We start from the raw sequence: 21,398 nt of genomic DNA, 5'->3' as shown, positions 1-21,398 counted from the left end.
ACACAGAAACACTGAGCGAAATTTGCATATAAACGAAAACAAAAAAATGGAGAAGAAAAACACAAACTGAGAGATATGTATCCAAGTCAATGAGAAATCTAATCAATTCCATACTCTGGCAAACAAATCACGTCAGCAAACAATTTATCAACCACTTTGAGATAGACCTGGGTCAGTCTTTTCACAAACAATACATATATTTAAGTTTCTATTTGTGTATAATGAATGCAATTGGAAATTTATACAAGGAGAATGGGTTAGACGAGGGTTAACTTTAAAGTTCCTGTTTTTTATGGGGCTTACGTAAGACTTTCCCAAGAATAATTATTGTGGTTGATCACTGACAAGTTCCCCCCTAAAGCGCTAACCAACACTGGCTTCTACAACTCATTGTGGTTCAGTTTTGATCTTAGATCTAAAGCAGAAAGATCGTCTAGACTAAAATTGATATTTTAGCCCTCGTATTGCATAGTGCTCATGGTTTATATTTATATAGGGAGTTCCACTTGAGTTCTTGGTAATTACAAAACTGGCAGACACAACTTCTACTTATTGTATCTCCCCCAACATCATGATGGGGAAGTCCACTTGATGGACAACAACAAAAATTTATTTTATATACAATACAATGATGATGAAGACAATGATGATAATGATGATGATGATGATGATGATAGCTTCAAAATCTCCCAACTCTCATCGGTCTGTCAGTTCAGCAATCACTCGTTGTGTGGTGTGATGTTGTCCATGAGTGTGTGTGTTTGTGTGTGCATGTTGCATGCAACATTGCCCCAACATTTCTGTTGATTATGCTGATGAGTTTTTGGGTCTCGTCTCCAGTCTCTTTCAGTTATATCAGCAGCACCCCATCACAGTCGTAGCCAACGTGGGTAATAATAATAATGAAAAAGTTACTTCTCTCCCTCTTTGTCTTTTTCCCTCTCTCTCTCTCTCTCTCTCTCTCTCACTCTCTCTTACTCTGTTGCCATCGTTACCTCTTTCTCTCTGGTCTTTCTTTATTTTTTTCCTGTTTTTTGGACTCTGCATTTTTGGGTAAATGCTTTGACTTGGGGTTAGGGGGTCGGCTTTGTTTATGTTTGCTTAACATGCATTTGCAATGGCCAAAATCGTAATTATAATAATACTCACAATGAAACAACAGCTGGTGCCTAACTAGGCAAGGGACCCAACGTTCTTAGCTCCCACAAATGCCATTGTAATACCAAAAGGGTTAAGAAGGATAAGGCAAAGTGTTTCTAATTAAAGTACAATTTTTTTAGGTCATTTAATGATGGTGAAACTGTTTTTTTAGGAAAATATGCAAAAAGATGAAAATGTAAATAATTTCAAGAGTTTGTTGTTAAAAAAAAACAATTTTGCTAAATTTATTCAAAAGAAAGTACCCTAAAAATGTTGACTTATATTCAATAAGTAAAAAATATCAAAATGTAAATGTCATTTCTTATTGCAGGTAGAATATTTTTAATACATTCTTAAAGTTGTTCTTTTTTGTGGATTAAAGTAAATTTGGTTAAAGTATTGTGGCCTTACAAATTTAAAGTCTCAACGAATAGACTTAATGCCATGTTTAAACATTTGTCTCTGATTTTTTATAGGTTTTGAAGTAACAATCTGATTAAAACTATACAAAAGAAATGTATTTTTGCCAATTGAGCCCTCTCAATTAAATGTGTAAGCTTAGTAAAGTTCAAAAATTTGCTTAAATAGTTGAAGAGGCTATTGTAAATGTAAGTCCTTTGAGATAATTGAAGAAAAATCTATTAAATTGTAGGCAACTGGTGGGTATAGATTGGCTCCATCCAACCGTAACTCCCCTTTAAGAATTTATTCTTTGTCCTGGTCAAAAAGCAGTTTAAGGTTACAAGTTCCTCTTATGGGTCAATTTATAGCAAAAAATTTCATATTTTACAAGTTCACACAAAAGGTACTTGATAAGTTTAAGCATTCAAATTCCAATTCCAGTTAATTGAGTTGAATTTGAAGTATTTAAGGCAGTTTGAAATGCACTGACTCTGCTTGCACTCCCTGTGGTTGGGCATCTGCAGCAAGTTGCAAACTCGGTTGTCGGCATTGCGGCAATTTCTAAAATTTATGGTTTATGCAAAATAAGAAATAAAAAAAAATGTGGAAGCAAGCAAAACTCCAACAAAGCATCGACTGAAAGGCGAAGATAAAAGTGTAAAAATGTCATTCTACCGCATTGTGTGTGTGTGTGTGAGTCACTTGAGGCTAAAGTTGAAGAGTCAATGCCGTGTCTCTCAACCCTCTAAAAATCGTGCAAATTGATTTCAAATAAATCAAAATTGTCAATAAATTCAATCACCCACTGGCAATTGGCTAAATCTGAACAGCCATCAAAATTTTTGACATTTTCCAAACGCTATTTATTTTTTTGTGGGTCATGTGGGCGTCTAATTGTTAGCAAATAATTTTTTGATTTTTGAATTGTATTTATTGAAAATTATGCAGTTTTTTTCCTTCTATCTATTGGCATTTTCATATCCATTGTTATGCAAAAATTGAACTTTAACTCGTTTCGCAAGCGAGAAAAAATAAGTAACTGAATAAGAAACTTTGAGCAAATAAAGTTCAGACTGATTTCCTTTTCCTGGCCAAGCCATTTTTTCTACATCACTATACCCTCTACGAAGGGGTATATGCATTTTGATTTAAAGTTTCTGGAAAAATGTTTCTTTAAATGTTAATTAGTCACTTTCATCATGGATAACTTTAGGTCAAGCAATTTGTTGGCCAAGTGAGAACTAAAACATCAAATAGTCTATGGAGAGAGGGTATAGAAACCTCATTCCAAATGTAGTTGCAACTGCCCTCGTGGTTTTTTCCTTTATCGGTAACGCACCTTTGACAACTTTGACAACTTTCGCCCAAAAGGAAAAATGCAAAATTGGAAGGAAAAAAAAAAAAAAAAAGAAATAGACGAAAAGAAAACTAGTTAACGAGCTGCAGTTTGAGAGGCATTCTCACAATCTTATCGCCAAATGTCTCTCGTTATGTCGGTTGTATGTCTGTCTGTCTGTCTATCTATCTAGGTTTATTTTATACGTTTTTTGTGTGCTTTTTCTTTTCCTGTGGGCTGTATGAATATTAGGGCTCAAAGTCTAGACAACGAGGCAGCCTCTAAATTATCAATGCTCGAAAATCTCAAAAGGAAATTGCTTGAAAAAAAAAAATACAAATACAAAATGACAATGACAACGAGTATTTTAAATGGTTTTAGGAAATGAAATGAATTAAATACGATTAAAAGCTTTAATCTTATTTTTCAAGAAAGAGAGAGAGAAATAGATGCTGATACTCGTAGTATCAAGATATCAATTCTCTAGCTACATGTGTTTTGCATTTTGGCATGGAAATAACAATATTCCGATGAGTCAAAAGTCTTCTCAACAATACACGGTGAACAAATGAAACCGAAACTGAAAACTAGTTGGCAAATTGTGTCAGTTCGACGACAAGAATCGAAAATATATTCAAAATATTCTCAATGTCACAACTGGTTGAATTCCAGAGAACGAAAAACGCAAAGACCACAGGCAAACCGAAAAATGCGCAAAAAATTTGTATAATCAAAATCAAGTTGGGGCTGTCAGTTGCATAGCTAAGTAGCTCAATTGAAGTTATGTTGGGGCGGACAGTTTGACAGCCACGGCAAAAGAAAGGAGACGGGGCAAGGTTATTTCAAACTTATTTCATTTTCATGCATTTGTTATTTATTAAAAAAAGAAATATATGCAACAAAAATTGAACTAATTAAGCGGATATACAAAATAGCCCAAAGTCATGTTTTTGGTTGTTAGCTAAAGTCTGGGAAACATTCTCTCAAACTAGGGTTTTTTTTTTTTAAAATGTTAAAAACAAGAAATTACCCAGCAGAAGTTTAATCTATGCAATTTCCCAAACTTTAATTTATTTATTAGGTTGAAACAAGTTTTATACGAATCAACTTTTACGTGATAAATATTAAAATGTGTTAAAAAAGAGATTTGTTTCACATTTCATGGAAAATATAAAAACAAATAATAAATTTGATCTTGAAGCTTAGATCAGAATTATAAATATACAATGAATTTTGTTTACAAACATGAAAAATATTTCAAGGTTTGGGACAGGCCTCTTGGAAGTTCCGCCATTGATTAGTTTTGATGCCAAGTAAAGTAAATAATCTAGCAGAAAAGTTATTTAAATTTTGATTGACCAATTGACAATTGGCTTAAAAATGTTTGAGAAAATCGTTTTAAATTTCAATTTAGACTTTAGTCTGAAATTACTTCTCTAACAAATTCAATGAAAAATTCACGATGGCTATATATGGATATTAAAAGTTTCAATTAAGATATATACCCTCGGGATTTCACATTTCTTCCACATTTCCGCTATAATAATCGTATTTTGCTTCGGTTTCAATAAAAAAAAACCCCATTAAGTTATTTCAAATGAAAGCACTTAAACTTAAAGATAAGCAACACATTTTGATAATCAATAGTCAATATTAGAAATACTTCACCAAATGGAATATACCCTTTCTTTCGTATTCACAAATAGTAGCCAATTCAATAGACAAGCTGTCTTCTCCATTGGTCTTTCAACTTGATTGAGAGCTATTCACTCTAACAAATGCTTTTTTTTTTTTTTGCCTCCGATCAAATAATTGTCTAAGGTGTGTTAAAAAAATAATACAACAAAAAAAAAACTGGTAAACAAACAAAATATAAACATGACATCACAGAAAATTCAATAAAAAGAGACAAAAAAAAAAAGGCACAAAAAGAATGAAATAATTTCAAACACATCGTTAAACTATTTTATAGACCGTAATTCAATTTTATAGAAAATTTACCTAAAACAACCGAAAAAATATAAAAATATTTTGTTGTCATTGCCTGAAGAAAAAAGGTTGCCAAAAAATAATATAAAAAAAGCCAAACGAAACCGAAAAATGGTTGGCATCGAAGTTGCTTATCAGGCAACGGTTATCGCTCGTAAAATTATTAAATTTATGCATTTATGCAAAAAAAAAGTAAAGGAAATAACCAACGAAAAATATCTTTAAAGGGCGCGCCAAGCAGGCCAAGATGTATATCGAACTGAAAACTAAAACCACTAACCATAGAATATGTATTCTATGGTTAGTGCTAAAACATTTCTTGCGAGGGTCGTCACAGAATTAAACCACTTGACACTACTACTCTCTTGTCTCACTTGGAATTTAGTTTCTTTGTCACTTAAACAGAATTTGGCAAACAAAAACCTTTCTAAACGTTTTAATTTTAAGCTAAGATTAAAGGCAACTACTTATACACAAATATTGCTGATTCTGCTCTTGCCTTCTTTGCTTTAATGCCAATCTGGAGTAGGTTTTGGTTTTACGAACTTCCATGGCCATTTCGTTGATTTTTATTAAACTGCTTTACTTTGGGTAGTTTAAGCGGGAATGGATTAACTTTCATATGGCCCTCTTATACTATATATGTAGGTTGTATTTATTATATCTCAGAGCATCGTTTATCGAAGTGCATTAATTAGACACGAAACCTGCTGTGCGACTGCCTGGCCCGTTGTCTGTCTGGGGAGTTCATTTTTATGCTGAATTTGTTTTGAATTTAGCGGGTGGACAACAAAAGCAACAAAAACAAAAACTAGTTTCAGATCGAGGCTGGTCACTTCCTCACTTGTTGACACACTTGACAAAAGGCAACACAGAGAGACAGAGACATAGAAAGAGAGAGCGAGAGAGTTACAGAGGGTGAGGAGGGCATTGTGAAAATTATAAACAATTGAGGCTAATTTAAGTTTTTTTAGAGCATTGTTTCGCTTCTTTATAACAACATTAGCCATGTAACTTGAGAGTAATATGCATTTCTATATAGAGTATGTACTCAAAGTGAAGGGGGAAATGACATTTACATAAGTTACATATGCTTGTAGATGGGTGTTTACTTATATATATGTATGTATGTATAATGTCTATATATAGACTTAATGCATTTCATTAAACGTTACTTGAGACGACGATTCAATCTGCAGTTGCAATTCAATTTGAGATGAAAATGTATATCGTCTCTGAGGGTGGCGGACTGCAATATTATAATATAATGAAGGACAGCTACAGTACGCATTTGAATGAATGAAATTGAGTATTATGATGGGGGACAGAGATGAATTGGGGGGGGACTCTGCAAATTCATTCAAAGTAACAGCTTTTTCTAGAAGTTTATCTAGTTTTAGTTCCTTCTAGTGAAATTGCTTGGCTAACACCTGTTTGCAATGCAATTTTCTTTTAGAATTTTTGAAATGCTAACTCTTTCGTCATCATATTTTCCACTTAATCACTCTATTGCGCAAAAAGCAGCTAACATTCCTTCACTTCAGTCACTTCAAACCAATAATTAAAATTGTTCTTTATTAAAGTCTACCCCCTCTTGTTTTGCAGCCAGAGTATACAGTGACTGGCATTATATAGTGTACATACAAACACCATGAACTGCAATCAAAACAATTACAGCCAATTCACGCAGCGCTAAATAACAAACACCACACACACACACACACACACACACCCAAACAATTCTCACTACTGTCAGCTGCAAAAAGTTGAGAAAAAAAAGATTAAAAACCATATACATACAATACAAGTTGAAACATCATTCGCATTATGTTGATGACATTAGAAAATTGTTGTTTATTGCATTTCCTAGTTATTGTCCGAATGTCCAACTGGCAAGAACAAGAAACTCTCTTTCAAATGTCAACGACTGCCAGGCCAAAGAACTAGCAAACCAATTGACAGCCCAGCCAACAAGTTAGCCAGCAACATGGGCATATACGATCTGTATACATGCCACATGCCACATGCTTATAGATATGTTTTAAGTGCCCGTTTGTGGCTGTTCAAAGTGTCAAGTAGTTGATACGACTCATAAAATTCGCTGACATAAGCAGAGCTCTTTCGAAAAAAAAAGGAAAATAAATACAGAGGCTTGAAAAAAGACAGCCAATGAAAATAAAATGGCCACTGCAAATCTTACAGTTTTAAAAGCCTTGATTTGGAGTTCATTTTAGTTGGAGCTTTTAAATTTGACAGGCTTTCTTTATTTTCGATATTGGCTACAAGAAATCTTTACTATGATTAACATGATGATTGTCAATACATTCAATTTCAAACTTTAGATTGTTTACTATAATATAAGCATGAGCTGTTTAAGATAATTAAACACTTGGCCTTATCTAAAGTCTAATCAATGACAAAATCTAACAAATAGACAATGTTCTAGAATATCTTATTCTATACTTTCTTTTTTTATCGTCTGCATGGCTTGAATGACAGATTTAACCACAACGTGTGACAAACATGGCTTTTAGTTAGAGAATGTTTTCTAAAAGATTACATATTTGTGGTTTTGGTTACAGTTATGAATGTTAGACGATTACTTAGGTCTTTGTTTGTATTGGGGCTGCAAGAAGAACTAATTCTTGCAAACGTCTGATCTTAACTTGAAAATTTACTTTTAATTCAGAAAATAGGATTATAAAGTAAACTCAACTTTACTGAAGATGTAAATTAGAAGCAAGTGGCCCCAAAAGTATGCAGTTGCTTTATTCCAATGCCATTTCGGAGCAAATAAAAAGGAACTTCTTATTACTATTATTTATTAAGCCGCTTTAAAGCCTAATTTATTGCTTAATTTGAAGTGAAATTCTTTTAAATTTCATAGCAAACATTCTGTTAAGCGCCTTTCTCTCGCTCTCTAAATCCGCTCCTCATTCGTCTAATTCCCAAATTATAAACATTTATGGGCCACACTTTGGCATTGAAATCTCGATTGCGTCCATTAGGCCGGGCATTCATTGTATTTGAAGTCCATTAAGATGAGTTTAACTCGTGGTGTTCGGGTTAACTTCACGCTTATTCGGGTTTTATTCTCCGCTTTGTCTACATGTTATTTTCTATTTGGAGGCTGTCAATCAATGGAGCGGAGTAACTTTTATACACACACTAAAAAAAAAAAGTCAGTCATGTGAAATGGTTGCTAATTAGGCGTTAATGAGATGGCTTAGACCATGGTCTTGAAGGGAATCTTAGTGGTTAGGTATTCGAGTTGACGTTGAACTTAGAAGAAGAAGGAGTGGCCAGAGTCTGTCGCTGTTGGTGGGTTCATTGCACGACTTTAATTAAAAATGATTGATGCAACCTAGCAATGAACAATCGAAAAGAACTTGACTTCCCCTCATCTTGATTATAAATGATAAACCTCAATTTGTATGCTTTAGCAATTAATCAATGTTTTCCGAGAAAGTGAACTCCAAGAAAAAAGAAAACGAAGCAAAAATGAAAATCTTATGAAACGTGCCAAAGTCCACAAAAAAATAAAACGAACTGAGAAATAAAAAAATTTTAAAAAGAAAAACAATGTCTGCCGCCAGTGCCAGCAATCGACCGCCAACATCGCCCATTTCTGCACCAATTTACGATGGTTATGCCACGATTCGAGCCCGTGGCTTAAGTCGATCTCGGTCCATACGAGCCGCCGAGGTGACAGAAGCAGCAGCATCATCAGGATCATCATCTGTTCAACCATTGATTGTGCATCCAGCGAGAAAGCGTACTACCTCGCTGAGAAGTAACTACAGTCAGATCAGTAATGATCGAGAGGAGATCTATGCCAGAGCCAAGCCAGTGCGTACACCCACCATAGGAGACCTGGAACCCATCTATGCCAGTACAATGTCAAACTCGGTGGGTTTTCGTCCCCTATCGGATGCCTCCAGTTCTTCGGGTGGCGGAAGTATGCCCTGTGACTATCAGAATGTAAAAAAGAATTCTCGATTCTCTCTGGACTCCCTGCAGAGCAGTGCCACGCCCAAGACCCCGGACTATAATACCGCTGGCGAAGAAGAGCATATATTTCTCTACACGGCACCGGATAGTCCAAAACGTCGACTGGATAGTGGAATACGGAACTCTTATGACAGCTCAGAACGTGGTTGTTACTCGCCCCTGCCTCGGATGAATTTCGATATGCAAGAGAGAGACTCTACGTCAACGTCACGCCGACCGCCCACTTTGCGTCACAACTCTGTGAGTTCAACTGGAAGTCGTCGACCCATGACCCTCTCCCTGACTGATGCCCCACGCTCTCCCACAACGGGTCTGCCACCGCCTGCGCCCGTGCGCCGTGAGAGTCTCTATGCCAAGCCAAAGATCTATGCCACACCCACAAGGCCGCCAGCGTCTACCACACGCCTTAATCTCTATGAACTGCCCATAGTCACGCAGCGCAGCAATAGTGCCGAATTGCTCGAGAGATCCTATACAAGTCAAAGTCTAGCCACCATTGATCAAGATGAGCTTCTAGTAGTCCCCACGGCCATGCCCATGCTACCCAACGCTGTGGATCGTCGTTATCATACATTGGGCCATATGCGTGTCAAAAGCATGGGAGCTGGACTACACCGTAGCCTTGATGTTCCAGTGGGTTCCATGCTGGACATTACACAAAATTGGCATCAACGTGCCAATAATAGATCGGCAGGGAATATCTATGCCTCGGCGGAGGCAGCTGTCAGTGATCTGAATCGCATGGCTCCGGAATATATGGATCCATTGGATTTCAAAATTGGCTGTCAAACTACACTGAGAAGTAAACCGATGATACCATGGTATGAGTTGGCCATAAGGCGCGATTTCAAGCGGCAATCGTGTCCGCCCATAAGTGGCGGAGCCGCAGGACTACAATTGGCTAAATCGCCACAAGAGAACGATGAAGAGGTAATTTTCTTGACTTTACCATCAATGTATAAATTCCCTTTTGATTGGTCCAGGAATTCCGCAAAGACCTTTCTTGAGAAACATCTTGAATAAGAAATTCTGTTAACTTTTACAGTTGCTGTATAACTTCTACTTAGTAATCTGTTTAACTAAGTTCAATATTTTCTTTTCAACATCACCTTCAATCACTTTAAGTCAACACGTTTATGCTCGATAATATTTCAGCTTTTGAATTATTATTATTCCACTTAATTAACAATTTTATCTTTATTTATTTACTATGCCATTATCTCTGATGAACTGAAAACCAGTTTACATTAATTCCTCCTCCTCCTCCTCCCCCAAATTCAAAGAATACCTACATATTTATATGCCACACAAGAGACAATTCAAATTCATAAAAACCTGGCAGGTAAATTCACTTTATTTAACACCCAATTGAACCAATTTAACAATTAATTTTTCTGCCCTTTTCTCCATCCTTTTCATTGGCATTCCAAAGCAATCAAATTCACATCAATCACCGGGCAGCACATACGACAACAAAAACCCAAACTTCATTATCGTCATCACGATGAACTCATGGGTGTTGATAATTGCCAAATATGTAAATTGATATAGAAACAGAGACAGAGAGCAAAAAGGCGTTGACAAAATATAAATTCAATTAAAAGTAATCAACCTTTTGAACCGCAACAAAAAACCAAAATATGCTTCTTCTGATCTCACCTAGGCAGACAGTGTAGCCAGTGCTGCTCAAACTGTAATTGCGGCTTGTTCACACGCCAACTGACAATTTCACTTTTAATTTTTGAGTGCAGGGGTGAACAGACGCGGGACAACAGCAACTCAGGTTACCATTGAGAGTCCATTGAGGCAGCTGTTTGCCGAGTCGCTCATAAATAAACATGAAAACCGCCTTAAAGTGTACAGTAGCAGTGTAGTGTTGGCTCTCAAAAAAAAAACTGACACCATGATATTACGATCTTACAGCGGATCGGGACCCTAATTTGTAACCGTAGCTCTTCCGGGTGGGATGGGTTGTTGCTGCAGTTTTCGAAACATCTCGCTACATATAATTTATTATAGAGTCCCTATGAAACTAAAAGAGAGAATTGCATTCTCCAAAAAAAACGAACAAACGTATGGATTTTTAATGTCGCAAATAACAGGACAAAAAAAATACCACTAAGTTAATCAACTAGCTATCTAATGCGAACTCCTCCCAATGTATGATGTCTAGCTCTAGTATGGCTTAGATGTTGGCTGCCATTATGCATCTATACCCTCCCGTCCATGGCCAATAACAAAAGACAAAAATTATGATATGTTAAAGGACCCCAAATGCACATTCTATTTCATCTTTTTTATATAATCATGTTGTGGGAGCTTAGACTTCTATTCAAAATACATTTTTCTTATTTACTTATTCTTCAAAACCAATTTCATTCGCCAAGGCATTTTCTTCTCATCGTATATAAATTCTCCCACTACTTTACTTAAATCTACGCTTCATTATTAACTATTGTATTACATGTTTTTGTTGTTTGCTTTAATTTTTGTTTTTTGTTATGATTACTGTAAACTATATAAACGAACAGATTTTACCCTGCATTTAGACTGATGCAATATAATATAAAATTTTTTTTTCAAAGTTATTCAAAAAAATTGATTGCGACACCGAATGATTGATAGCACTTATATCTTTTAATAATTCTACTTTAATTAATTCAAAATTTCATGATTTTTCGTGTAGTTTGTATGTGTGATAAAGTCAAATAAAATTTAGAATGCATAAGACAAATAAAAGAAAACAATAATAGCGAGTGAGCAGCATAAAATAGGTAAATGTGGTTGTCAAACCTTTTTCCTTTTGCACTTTATTCTTAATCACCATATGTTATGCGCTCTTGCGGTAAAAAAGGTAAAAGAGATAAAAAGAATACACTTACATTTTGGAAAGTCCACCGATGAAGGCCTTCAGCAGCTGGATCGTGTGTTGATTTTTGATGTTTTTAAATATATTTTTTTATGGTTTTGTTTTAAAGAATTATACGATTCAATTGGTGTTTTAAATGCTTAATACCGACACACAAACTCACAATAAAAAAATTGACTCTAACATAGGTGCGCTGAAAAAGGGTATCTTCCTATCCGTTATAGAATTGACACTTTTAATTTCCATAAAAATTTTCGTTTCTTTTGCAAATATAAATTTTTTTTTTTTTTTTTTTTGTTTACAACCCCGACAACTAAAATTAATAAATTTTTTTTTTCTAATAATTTTTGTAACGGATTATGTATTGTTTGTTCATTTACAAACAAAAATTTTCTGTATGACCACTTTATAATTTTCTCTCCTTTTTGCACACAACTTTTCGCCTTGTGACAGCTAACATTCCAACTGGCAAAACTATGACGTCACTGTTGACTAATGTTTAAAACCAGCGATTTAATTTTCTCCTTCTGTAGAGTTTGGTTGAATTGTCGTCTTGGCCATGTGGCGTTGGTGATAGGCCTATGACGATTTATGCCAAAATTTATGTAAATTTTTCCTAGATCGAATAATATGATTTTAGACGAATGTCAAAAAAAAAATTTTTCTAGTCGACATACCTTATGAAATGAATATAATGACCTATGAATAACCTATGGTTATAGGGTTCACCACGAGGTCTTTAGGTTAGGCTTACGCCTCCTATGCCTCTAGGTCGAGATTTTGTATCCAAAAATTTAATTATTCCAGCTGCCTTTTTCTTTTTGGCTTGTTACTGGCTTACGAATATTTTATTTAACCCGAGTGAATTTATTTATTTGGTGATTTTCACCAGAAAAAAATTTTAACTGTTCACTTTATTTTTCGGGGAACGAAAGCAATTCGTCGTTAAGCCAGAATAATGAAAAGAGGTGGAAGTGTGGGTGGAAGGTTCTTATATACCCTTTCCCTTCTATTCTCAAAGCCCTCCCTTTATGAAGTTAGCTGCGGTTACGCTGCAAAGCTTCTGCAGAGATGCATTATTACTATAAACGGTTATGAATTCGCCGTATATTTTTGATCGCACTCGATAGTTTGCGATAAACTTAAATATGCGTCGGATAATTAGTATTTAAATTTACATGCAACCATTACAAACACAGGTAATTCTGACAACTACCAGGCGGAAGATTAACTGGAATTTTAAGGCCGAATATCCTTCGCGTGATAAGTTCCAATTTCTTTCCCCTGCAAAGTTTCCAATAAATAATACGCATTTCCCAATTTCTTCTTAACTCGACATTGCGAGAACTGAGGTCCTAATTTCTTATTATAGTTCTGACTAAAATTGCTCAAGTTAAAATTTCTTTTAAAAACTTCTTGGCCGACCTTGAATGAAACGGGACTGGATCTTAAATTGTATTGTCTTACATTACATTCGTATGCTTTTTTACTATTGTCTAGAATATCCTTACGAATCAAGGTAAGAGTATCTGTTCTACTAAAGGGTATGGATTCTTCTAACAATTGTAAATTTCTCAAAAGTTTATATTCATCGCCATGATTAATCATATTTATTCCAAATAGAGCCTTGTATGGTGAACATCCTAGAGACTGATGAAGTGCTGACCTAAGAGCACAAGATATATTTGTTAAATATTTATCCCATTCTCGTTGATCCTGTTTTAAATATGACCTCACCGCGGACAATAGCGATCTATTAACTCTTTCAGCTGCGTTACTCTGCGGTGAGTATAGCGCAGTAAAAATATGCTTAATTCCGTATTTAGATAGAAAGGCTTCAAAGGCAACCGCCTTGAACTGGGATCCATTGTCGCTGATAATAATTTCTGGTACTCCATAACAGTGAAAGATTTGCTTTTCTAAAAATTCCTGAATCAAATTTGATGTAAATTTTTTCATTGGGCAAAGCCAATGGTATCTGCTAAAATGGTCAAGAACTATGAGCAACCCAATATGTCCTGATCTACTTCGCGGGTATGGTCCTAGTAAGTCAATATACAATTTTTGAAACGGTCTGACTGAAACACTTTGTACTCCCATGGGAGGTCTTAATATTTTGTTAGGAGCTTTCGTTTCTTTACAGGTGACACAAGTGCTTATGTATTCTCGAACCTGTTTGGATAATCCTGGCCAAAATAAATTTCTTCTTAATCGCTCTATAGTTTTTTGAACCCCTCCATGTGCCGATAACATGTTATCATGAGCTTGTTCTATTGCTATTAATCTTAATTTCTCCGGTACCCATAATTTCCAGCAATATGAATTATCTTCTTCGCTTCCACATGAATGTTCGGTTCGAATATATACAAATTTGTCCTTCACTTGTAAGTCTGGGAATTTTTCTAAATTCTCACAAACCCTTTGTTTGAGTTCTAAATATTCCTTATCTAAAAAAGCTGATGATTCCAAATCTATTATTGGTTCCATCTTTTCCAGAGATTCTATGTCTGCTTCCCAAATTCTTGACAAAGCGTCTGGAACTAAATGATCTTTTCCTTTTCGGTGTGAAATCGTAAACTTAAACGCTTGTAAACGTAATATCCATCTGGCTAATCGTCCTGATACGTTTTGTTGTCTCATTAGCCATAATAAACTGGAGTGATCCGTTACAACTTCGAACTCCTGTAACTCCAAATAACATCGAAACTTTTCTATGGCTAGAATGACCGCTAAACATTCTCGTTCTGTTACGCTATAATTTCTTTGCGCCTTGCTTAGTTTCTTAGACATGTATGCTATAGGTTTTTCTTCTTGATTATCGGACAACTGAACCAAAACTGCTCCAACCCCTTTATCGCACGCATCACAATGCACGAAAAATTTCTGTTCGAAATTTGGATTTGCTAATACCGGAGCCGTGGTTAAAAGAGATTTAAGTTTATCCATTGCTTTCTGTGCCTCTAAAGTCCACTTAAACGTTCTTTTTGTAGCCAGTATATCAGTAATCGGGCAGCTAATTTCTGCAAAATTTCTGATAAACCTTCGGTACCAACCGCAAACTCCTAAAAACCCACGAACTTGCTTCAAACTCTTCGGCGTTGGCCAATTTAAAATACAAGAAATCTTAGCAGGATCTGTGGAAATTCCTCCGCTACCTATTACATAGCCCAAATAATTTATTTTTGTCACACAAAATTGGCTCTTGGCCAAGTTAAGCGTCAAATTCGCTTTACGAAATTGTTCTGCTATTCTTACCAGAACTGCTATATGAGACTGAAAATCTGATGTTACAATGCATAGGTCATCAAGATAACCAAAAGCACAATGCCGTAACTCTGGTGGAATAATTTCGTCCATCAGGCGACACATGGTTGCGGCGGCATTACATAGTCCAAAAGGCATAACTGTAAACTGATACAATGGCCTTCCCGGAATTGTGAATGCTGTTAACGCCTTTGATTGCTCTGTTAGACATATCTGCCAATAAGCGTCTTTTAAATCTAGTTTTGAAATGATATTTGCTTTCGGTAATCTAGCAAATATACCCTCAATGCTTTGCAATGGGTATGCATCTTTGTGAGTTACTTCATTCACCTTTCGCGCGTCTAGACATAACCTCACTTTGTTAGGCTTCACTACCATTCTCATTGGAGAGCTCCAAGCGCTTTGAGATGGTTCTATTACTCCTAGGCTTATCATTCTATCTACTTCTTGGTATAAAAGCTTTTCTACTGCAGGACTTACCGGATAATATCTCTGCTTTACTGGTTTGGACTCACCTACATCAATGTGGTGTTCTAGCAACGACGTGCGACCAAGGCCCTGTTTTTCAAAGTTAGGAAAAAACTCCTTGACTATCTCTAATTGTTGCAACTCCTTTTCAGTTAATGGACATGTTTCTGTTTCTTTATCTAATTCGAACTCAGATACGCGTTCTACTGAACTTATAATTCCTGGAGCTAGATTAAAAATTCTCCAAAAATCTATGCCTAGTATCAGACGTTGCTTAATAGAAGGTATAACATATAATTCCATATCTTTCTCTTGGTCCTTATATTGGAGCTTTACTGGCATAACCCCTAAAACCTTATGCTGCTTTCCATCAGCTGTTTTCACATTGGAACTCAAGCTTTTAAATTGTTTATATTTGGACCATTCTTGCTGGGCTAAATCTGCACCCACGCAACTTACATTTGCACCAGTGTCTAACAAACCCAATTCAGAAAATTGTAAAAAGGAGACTTGTGCATAACTACGCATATCAGTTTTGTCTTGGAATATTGTAGATATAAGTATCTTACTTTTAGCTCTTATATTTTTAAAAAACTTCCTCCTCCGGTGTGTACTTCTTTTTATTCTTTTTTTCGCTGCTTCAAAAATTCTGTTCCTAATTTCTAAATAGTTTTTCCATTTTTCGTGATAAGGCAAAAACCTAAGGTTATGATTAACATGTGAGCTATTCTCTATTTGACTATCTGTTTTAGATTGATTCAAATAATCGGATAGGCTTGGTTTTTTGGTTTCTATTGGTTGTGGGACAGCCTCACTGACTGGGATGCCCCTGCTTGCCGGTTTTCCGAACGCTTCTTGCAGTTCACACAATTGGGCTTATAAATGTTAGGCGTACCGCACCCATAACAAAATATTCTTCTCTCTTCTAAACAATCTTCCCACTTATGGCCTTGAATACAACAGTTCCAACAAGATAACTTCTCAGTGTTTTTCTGTAGAGCTGCTACTTGAGAATGACCTTCAATTGTGCTTGCTTCTTCTTCTACTTCCTCTAATGCATATACTCGGTGTGATCCTATCTCTTTTCCTCGTGTATTTGAAAACTTGATACGACTCGATTCTTTAAGAAAATTCTCTCTCTTTTGTACCAGATGACGTAGGTGACTGATTGACCGTATTTCCTCGAAAAGTAGTCGATCCTTTAGATCAGCCAATAAATTACCTTGTACAATTTCTACTAATTCGTCTTCTTCTAATCTTGTAGGCAATCGATCCATTAATTGACATATTGCTTCGTAAAAACCTTCGAAAGTTTCTCCTGGTTTCTGTTTGCGAGCTCTTATTTGTTCCCTTATTTCATAATTGGACCTACTGTCTTTATATTGATGGCGTATCGCCCAACAAAACTCTGACCAAGTAAGATGGTCAATTCCCTTATGGTATCGCCAGTACCAATCTTTAGCTTTGCCAATCAAAACAATGTGTATATTCCTACATAAAGCTTCAAAATCTCCTCCTAAATGTTCTCGAGTCAACGTTTTTGCTCTATATAGAAATTCTTCCACGGGTAACCCGTTAGAAGATCCATCAAAATGGATTCCCCACTTCTGAATCACCTCAGCCACTTTATTTGTGCCTATTAATTGATAATGAGTTCTTCTGCTACTACTCTGCGATCTGTTTAGTCGAATATGACTGTTTTGTTGCGCGTTGCTACTTATTGAAGAAATAACCCGTTCTACTGTCTGCTGAATAAGAGATTCCATTTCCGCTCGATTTATTTCGTTACGTAAAGGCTGATTAACGGGACGTCGTGTGTTCCTTCGACGACTTGGTCTACCTCTCTGACGAATTGGTCTGGGTATTGATTGCGGAACTTCTCCATGTTGCGTACTATTCCCTGCATCTAAGGGTAATAAGCCGGCTTGACTTGTGTTGTGTATTTGTGCTTCAATAACGTTTACGTTTATGAGCTCTTCTGTTCTTGGGTCTTCATTTACGCTACGTGCAAAGGATCTGGTGACGGGTCTAACTTTTTTTCCTTGCTGGTTTATTTTAATTACCTTTAAGTCCGTCTCCTGCACTTTAGTAAAACACGCTGGACATTCTTCTTTTTCTTTTATATAATTTAGGATACAAGCTTTGTGAAATGAATGCTTGCAATTAGTAATAACTCTGATCTGCGCTTGTGTTTGAGTTTCGCTACAGACCAGGCAAATATTTTCCCCAGAATTTGCGGGATTATTTACTTCCTCTGTACTGTGTTGTAAAGGCATTTTTTTGTTTTTTTTTAATTTTTCCCACAGAACAAGAAAATATAATATGTGAAATAGATTTTAATTTTTTTCTAGAGCTTTTTATCGTTTTCATAGATGGAGTTTTAATATATTTACTATTGAATCTAGTTCTCTGATTTCAAAAGTGTTAAGAAATGTCTTCTAATAACTATGCTCATCTTTGGACAAGTGTACGCTTAGGCATTACCTTGAGATTCCAAAAGATTGTGCATGTATGTATCCTTTCAAACATTATCTTTAACTAACAATTTTTTTAATCAGGGTAAGTACAATTTAAAATTTTTCCTATGCGAAACGAAAGTAACTTTTGACTTTAGTTTATACCGGTAACATTGGTCGATGGTAATCACATGCGCAATCACTCGAATTCCGAATGTGTATATAAATCAAATCGCGACTACTACGTCTCCTATTCAAAAATTAAATTCACTCTGAAGGCAAAACGAGCTAATTGTGATACGTCTAGGCTTTAAACCTGAGCGAATTAAAAAAAATGGCTCTATATATTTTTTGGTTCTTGAGTTTTTTAATTAAATATTTTTACTAAAGTGTTGGTTGACAACCATCAGCTTCTGCTAACTAGCTCAAATTCCATACACTGTGCAAATAAATTAATAAAAAAACTTCCCTTTGACGAGTCACATTATCATGAGCCACTCAAGACCAAATCCTTACATTTAATATTTCGATTTATACTTAATATAAACGTTGAACTTGACCTGTGTGTCCCACGTGTTGGGCGCCAAAATTATGTACCGTAGCAGTGTAGTGTTGGCTCTCAAAAAAAAACTGACACCATGATATTACGATCTTACAGCGGATCGGGACCCTAATTTGTAACCGTAGCTCTTCCGGGTGGGATGGGTTGTTGCTGCAGTTTTCGAAACATCTCGCTACATATAATTTATTATAGAGTCCCTATGAAACTAAAAGAGAGAATTGCATTCTCCAAAAAAAACGAACAAACGTATGGATTTTTAATGTCGCAAATAACAGGACAAAAAAAATACCACTAAGTTAATCAACTAGCTATCTAATGCGAACTCCTCCCAATGTATGATGTCTAGCTCTAGTATGGCTTAGATGTTGGCTGCCATTATGCATCTATACCCTCCCGTCCATGGCCAATAACAAAAGACAAAAATTATGATATGTTAAAGGACCCCAAATGCACATTCTATTTCATCTTTTTTATATAATCATGTTGTGGGAGCTTAGACTTCTATTCAAAATACATTTTTCTTATTTACTTATTCTTCAAAACCAATTTCATTCGCCAAGGCATTTTCTTCTCATCGTATATAAATTCTCCCACTACTTTACTTAAATCTACGCTTCATTATTAACTATTGTATTACATGTTTTTGTTGTTTGCTTTAATTTTTGTTTTTTGTTATGATTACTGTAAACTATATAAACGAACAGATTTTACCCTGCATTTAGACTGATGCAATATAATATAAAATTTTTTTTTCAAAGTTATTCAAAAAAATTGATTGCGACACCGAATGATTGATAGCACTTATATCTTTTAATAATTCTACTTTAATTAATTCAAAATTTCATGATTTTTCGTGTAGTTTGTATGTGTGATAAAGTCAAATAAAATTTAGAATGCATAAGACAAATAAAAGAAAACAATAATAGCGAGTGAGCAGCATAAAATAGGTAAATGTGGTTGTCAAACCTTTTTCCTTTTGCACTTTATTCTTAATCACCATATGTTATGCGCTCTTGCGGTAAAAAAGGTAAAAGAGATAAAAAGAATACACTTACATTTTGGAAAGTCCACCGATGAAGGCCTTCAGCAGCTGGATCGTGTGTTGATTTTTGATGTTTTTAAATATATTTTTTTATGGTTTTGTTTTAAAGAATTATACGATTCAATTGGTGTTTTAAATGCTTAATACCGACACACAAACTCACAATAAAAAAATTGACTCTAACATAGGTGCGCTGAAAAAGGGTATCTTCCTATCCGTTATAGAATTGACACTTTTAATTTCCATAAAAATTTTCGTTTCTTTTGCAAATATAAATTTTTTTTTTTTTTTTTTTTTACAACCCCGACAACTAAAATTAATAAATTTTTTTTTCTAATAATTTTTGTAACGGATTATGTATTGTTTGTTCATTTACAAACAAAAATTTTCTGTATGACCACTTTATAATTTTCTCTCCTTTTTGCACACAACTTTTCGCCTTGTGACAGCTAACATTCCAACTGGCAAAACTATGACGTCACTGTTGACTAATGTTTAAAACCAGCGATTTAATTTTCTCCTTCTGTAGAGTTTGGTTGAATTGTCGTCTTGGCCATGTGGCGTTGGTGATAGGCCTATGACGATTTATGCCAAAATTTATGTAAATTTTTCCTAGATCGAATAATATGATTTTAGACGAATGTCAAAAAAAAATTTTTCTAGTCGACATACCTTATGAAATGAATATAATGACCTATGAATAACCTATGGTTATAGGGTTCACCACGAGGTCTTTAGGTTAGGCTTACGCCTCCTATGCCTCTAGGTCGAGATTTTGTATCCAAAAATTTAATTATTCCAGCTGCCTTTTTCTTTTTGGCTTGTTACTGGCTTACGAATATTTTATTTAACCCGAGTGAATTTATTTATTTGGTGATTTTCACCAGAAAAAAATTTTAACTGTTCACTTTATTTTTCGGGGAACGAAAGCAATTCGTCGTTAAGCCAGAATAATGAAAAGAGGTGGAAGTGTGGGTGGAAGGTTCTTATATACCCTTTCCCTTCTATTCTCAAAGCCCTCCCTTTATGAAGTTAGCTGCGGTTACGCTGCAAAGCTTCTGCAGAGATGCATTATTACTATAAACGGTTATGAATTCGCCGTATATTTTTGATCGCACTCGATAGTTTGCGATAAACTTAAATATGCGTCGGATAATTAGTATTTAAATTTACATGCAACCATTACAAAAGACCAAAATGAAGAAAAAAAAATGTTCAAGCTAAGCCTAAAAACCGCTTTAAAATAGCGCCAAAATGAAAATGAGCAGAGTGTGCAAAAAACAAAAACTGAAAAAAAGAAACGCTTAGCATATCAAATCAACGATTTTTCAATACTCTTACCTGCTAAAGATGAAGTTTGTATGCTCTATTAAACCTTTTTGTCTTACAATAAACTTTGTTCTAGAACTAACACTTTACTAATCCAAATATCTCTCTATACCCAGACATTGCAGGGTATTTTGAAAAAAAGATGATAAAAAACAGTAAAGAGGGAAAACAGACAAAACAAACGTATTCGACAAGCGGCATTAATGGCAACTTTATTTGTTTTGAAAGTTGACATTGATTGGACCCGCAATTGGCGTCTGAGGTGGAGGTTGTTGTAGTTGCTGTCTGTTTTCATGTCGTTGTGTATATAGGGTATTAGGCGATTGAAACGAAAAGTTGAGATATCAATTTAGCTGAACTAGTTCCCAAGGAGTTCATTGCAGAGTTTCTTTTGATGTATTTGGATTCCATTTTAAATTCAATACAAATGAAACCAAAGAACTTACCGTAGCTGAGACAATAATTTTGGAATTTCTTTTGAAACGATTGCAGTCGTAATTTTGTCATATGTGTAATTAGAACTCCTTTGC

General features: G+C 35.2%; 1 protein-coding gene and 1 long non-coding RNA gene across 10 annotated transcripts in view; one reads left to right on the top strand and one right to left on the bottom strand.

Moving 5' to 3' along the window:
• sick (sickie) overlaps window positions 1-21,398 on the top strand; it is a 203,063-nt gene that overhangs the window by 168,554 nt on the left and 13,111 nt on the right. For 2 of the 8 annotated variants that reach the window (XM_068295754.1, XM_068295753.1), the window contains exon 2: window positions 8,311-9,808. The exons of the other annotated variants lie outside the window; for them this stretch is intronic. In XM_068295754.1, the coding sequence (XP_068151855.1) occupies window positions 8,450-9,808 (1,359 nt within the window). In that variant the 5' untranslated portion in view covers window positions 8,311-8,449. The remainder of the gene's footprint in view (window positions 1-8,310; window positions 9,809-21,398) is intronic. 8 annotated transcript variants of the gene reach the window in all.
• LOC137581495 (uncharacterized) lies at window positions 11,129-20,713 on the bottom strand. 2 transcript variants are annotated; one of them, XR_011033174.1, is made up of 3 exons: window positions 20,212-20,713; window positions 12,425-20,151; window positions 11,129-12,363 (listed from the first exon to the last, which is right to left on the bottom strand). It is a non-coding gene; the product is annotated as an uncharacterized lncRNA (long non-coding RNA). The 2 variants fall into 2 exon arrangements; XR_011033173.1 differs by having other exon boundaries at window positions 12,425-20,713.

The sequence above is a fragment of the Drosophila tropicalis genome, unplaced genomic scaffold (genome assembly GCF_018151085.1).
Source record: "Drosophila tropicalis isolate 14030-0801.00 unplaced genomic scaffold, ASM1815108v1 contig_845, whole genome shotgun sequence".
Taxonomy (NCBI): Eukaryota; Metazoa; Arthropoda; class Insecta; order Diptera; family Drosophilidae; genus Drosophila; species Drosophila tropicalis.
Note: the sequence above shows the minus strand (reverse complement) of the source record. Positions and strands in the feature narration are given on the sequence as shown.